General features: G+C 33.1%; 1 protein-coding gene across 1 annotated transcript; it reads right to left on the reverse strand.

Annotated features, from left to right (window-relative positions):
• Positions 1–557: 557 nt before the first annotated feature.
• Positions 558–4,049, reverse strand: LOC111985052 (ethylene-responsive transcription factor ERF113). The gene is given in 3 exon segments (XM_024016677.2): positions 558–1,480; positions 1,483–1,530; positions 3,540–4,049. Coding segments are annotated over 3 exon segments (669 nt in total). The 5' UTR covers positions 3,682–4,049; the 3' UTR covers positions 558–1,001.
• Between the last annotated feature and the right edge of the window lie 506 nt (positions 4,050–4,555).

Consider the following 4,555-nt stretch of genomic DNA (forward strand, 5'->3'; position numbering starts at 1 on the left):
CATAATCAAATTCACGCAATGCAAAAAAAAAAAAAAAAAAAAAAAAAAAAAAAAAAAAAAAAAAAAAAAAAAAAAAAAAAAAAAAAAAAAAAAAAAAAAAAAAACAAAAACAAAGAACGAAAAAAAAAAAAAAAAAAAAAAAAAAAAAAGACCTCTATACCGAAAAGTCTAGTCCTATAGCAATCTCAAATGATGATACAGTTATTAAACTAATTATTTCTCTCTCTCTCTCTCTCTCACAGCAATCCCAAATCCGTGAATAAATCTCGACATGTGCTGTTGGTGTTGATAAGAAAAGCATGTGACGACCAGCCAAATTGGGTCATAAGGTTGACAATTCATGTATGACTTTCTGAAGTTCCATTAAAGGTTTTCAACAAATTAAATCTTATTTATTTGCAAATGCTATTAATATATGTAACATCTCAGAAATCCTCGATCTGGCTTCGGTCTTCGGTCGGTGTTAAATTTGGGGAAAAAATAAACAAAAGGGAATTTCTTATGCTATAATGAAATAAAAAACATTAGACTCATTCATATAAATTATAAAATCATAGTAAGAACGAAAAAAATGCACTTGTTCAACTTTGATTTAAGATGTCCACATACATCTCATTTGCTTCATATAAGCCCAATTAATGAACATCTTGATACTTCAAAATAAACAAAAATAACTGAACCCAATCTATTACAGTTGCCCCCGAAATCTAATACTCTCTCATTATACAATGTAGAAGATGGTCCTTGGGGTTACATATATCCATGTACTCCCCATACAAAAAATCAGAATAGAGCTTCCAAAAATGTCAAAAGAATACTCAGAAGCTCTTGATTATGTAGTGGCAGATTTCGTGGTCGATTCTGCTGGCCAGGATAGATTTCTTTTTACCGAAATAGTCGAAGGGAAGTGCTGCCAGTAATAATATTAGCACTCAAAAAGGATGATAATACATGAACTAAGTCTTAAACCATATTGCATACCATATAGATATATATTTATACTACTCGCTTGGGTTACTAGAATCAAAGTCCTTGCCATGCTCTTCCTGATGTTGCTGCTGATGTGATGAGGTCGTAGATGAGGGTGAAGATGATGAAAATTGTGAAGCAAAAGATTGTTGGTTAAAGAGATTGGAAGTGTAACCAGGGAATTCAATATCAGTACTAGAAAGAAGTTGTGCATACTGATATAGGCCTGGGAAAGCTTCCTGCTGTGACATAAATGGTAAAGGAGGAGGAGGAGGAATAACTGGGCTATGATTTTGCTCATGAGAGACGCCACTGGTATTTCCATGAGTACCCGTGAGGTAGCCAAACTCGGTCTTCCCTTGAACTCTTTCAGGAAAGTTAAGCTTGGCCTTGGTGCCTTTAAACCTTAGAGCCGCTTTATCATATGCCATGGCTGCATCCTCAGCTGTGTCAAATGTGCCAAGCCAAACCCGAGCTGCTTTTTTTGGGTCACGTATTTCGGCAGCCCATTTCCCCATGGTCGTTGTCTTACTCCTCTATAGTGCCTTCTTCTCGCAATCTCTTCACAAAGTCATGCATGCAAAGAATAGAAAGGCCATAAGACACAAGATATACGCATGATGCATACGGTTTGAGGTATACGTAGTACATAATGACTACTGGGAAAGATATCCAAAGACAACAGATAAATGGTTTTTGATTCTTAAAACTTATATAACAGATAACTAAATAATGTGAATAATAATGTTAAAGATACTATAAATTTTACTAAATAAGATTTACAGATTAATATTACAAATTATAAAAAGTAATTCAAACTTTCATTTACATAATTAAAGTTCACCAATTACATTCACTTATAGTACATTAGTTTATAAACATTTTGTAGTAAGCTTAACGTTTTCCTTAGTGTGAACTGCCTAATAACTTGTCATATATATACTTTGAGACATTGCGTGCGCAAGATGCATGTAGGGTAAAGCTACTAATTAGTTGATTTTTATAAGATGCATGCATCCCCGCGCCCCCTCTCCAAAGTATCATAAAATTTCATGCACGCACAATTTAGAAAGATACAAGTGGGGAACCCCACTTTCCTACGATAAAATATTGCTAGCTAAGGATAAAAGAGTATTAAAAGTGGTTTCAAGTCCCAACCACATGATGCCTTTACCTAGTTTGTGAAATGCTAACTAAAAGTAAGGCCAGCCTCAAATAAGGAAACCCGGTTGTATTTTGTTCTATAAGTACTTGAGACGTGCATTTTAGGTTCAAGTTGTTTCATTTCACTTACATTTCACAAGATCGGTAAGAAAAATTCATAAAATAAAAGAAGCATGTGACGTTCATTTTTTTTTTTTTCATTTTTACTTAATGTGACAATTATTAAAGTGAATAAAAACTCTGACATTTTTCTTTTCCTTTTGTGTTAGTATTTAATTAAAAATGCGCTTATGTTTGGAACGAAAGGAAATAAAAGGAGAAGGTAATTAGTACTAAAAATTTCTAGTCATATTTCCCTCTTTTCTCCCTTCATTTCCTCCCATCCGTACATAGGATTAATTAGTGATTTTGAAGTTATAGGCGAAAGAAGAAGATTTTGAAGTTATAGGCAAAAGAAGATGGTGTTCAAACCCCCGGAAAGATTTCAACCCAAACGACTATTATTAACCAACCATGCTACCACAGTTAGCTGAAATTGTCAAGGTTAGGCAGCCTTAAAGCAACAAAGTTGAGTGTTTATAAACCTTTAGAATATGGCACGTACCTAAACTTTACAATAAAATAAAGGATAAGGTCCAAGGTCAATTGGTCAAAGAGAGCAAAATGGAAGGAAAGATAGTAACTCACGGAAGAGAGAACATGACTAGCAGAATTTAGTGCTTAGCTTGTCCGGAAGATGTAAAAAAGAGTTTTTTCATTCAAATAAAACACATGAAAAGTTGGGTAGAGAAGCATGAAACGAATGTTTTTCTTTTCCATTTGGGAAAGATATAGAGATAGAGTTTGAATTCTTCACGGCACGTAAGATTCATTGAACTTGACTAAAATGAAAATACATAAAATAAATGCAAATATGATTTTTTTACATTATAAGAATCTTTATGTTCCGTCTGTATCTTGTAAGTTACAAGGATAGAGTAATACTCAGCGTTATTCTTGATTAAAGATCGGATTAGTAACTCAATAAATTTATTTCCCTTCTATAAAAGGATGATTTTTTTTTCATTGGAAAAAAAAAAAAAAACAAAAAAAAACAAAAAAGGAACTGTAAGAAGTTTAGATAGAGATAGATCATGACATCTTTGACAGTATTACTGTTACCAGAGCAAACAAAAGAAGCAAAATCAGAAAAATTTGACAATTTAGGCTATGCATTTTTTCAAAAGCAAACATATGATTAACAGTAGCATCGCATCTAATGCCCAAGAAAAGCCATAAACTTCAACTACTTTGAATGTTTTTTTCCCCAGAAAAGATAAGGAAAAAAAAAAAACACAACACCACACACACACAAACATAAGTAGAACTTAAAGTGTCTTAATACTCAAGCTAAACAAGTTTGGTACCTTGATCTTGAACCGGTTGAGATGAATCAGGTTCTTCTTTCACAGCACACTCTCGGATGGCTAATGGGGTTGATTGCACCAGGGTTGGCTTTTCATCGACTGTGCCTATAACCTGAGTGAGAGCAGAAACCATGGCAGACATGTCGGTTTCTGACCAAGATGAAGCATAAGCTGGGACTTCATGCTCTTTCTCTTTCTCCTCCGATGCTTCCGAAGGAAGTGGCCGCTTCCCATGCCTCCGATCCACCTTTCAACCTTGTTAAAAGTTGATTTAATGTTTATGTTAATGATGTTATAGTTGTAGTACTAAGGGATTAGATCATGATCTGCTTATGCAGATTTGTTTTCCTTGTTTATTTCGAGAATTTAAGAAATGATGAGCAAGAACTGAATCAAAGAACTGATCTTTAATGTTTGGAAAGCTGAGGAGGAGGCACCAGAAGAGGGAAAATAGGGCTAAGATAGGAGGGTTTTATTGGTTAGTGCTCTGAGTTTATCTTCTTATATTTGGTAGCTAATAGTACTATGTAAAAAGAAATATGAGCTGTGCTAGGGTTACTTGTAAGTGTATGTACGGTCTCAACACTCTTTCCTCCATTTGAACAAGTGGTAGGGCGAACCTTTTTTTTTTTTTTTTTTTTTTTTTTTTAATGCAGGACATTACTGTCTGTTTTTCTATAAAATAATTACAAACTAACATGGTAATGAATATGTTTTAACTCCACTTTTAACAATTTAATTAACAAATAGTGTCAAGAGTTTTGTAACTTAATTGATACCTCTTTATATACAAAGTACTTGAAAGTCGAAGAAGTAAAAAGTTTGAACTGCAAGATTAGGAGCATATTATAACTATTTCAAAAAAAAATAATAATAATGCTAAAGACCAACTTTTGAACATGAAAAAAAAAAAAAAAAAAAGGAAATGTTAAAACAAGTACCACTTTTACTTAAAAATTGATATTGTAAATTGTAATAATTGTCCTGTTTGAAAATTGTTTATTTTCGATATCTTA

Source organism: Quercus suber, unplaced genomic scaffold (assembly GCF_002906115.3).
Source record: "Quercus suber isolate HL8 unplaced genomic scaffold, Cork oak 2.0 scaffold_345, whole genome shotgun sequence".
NCBI classification, from domain to species: Eukaryota; Viridiplantae; Streptophyta; class Magnoliopsida; order Fagales; family Fagaceae; genus Quercus; species Quercus suber.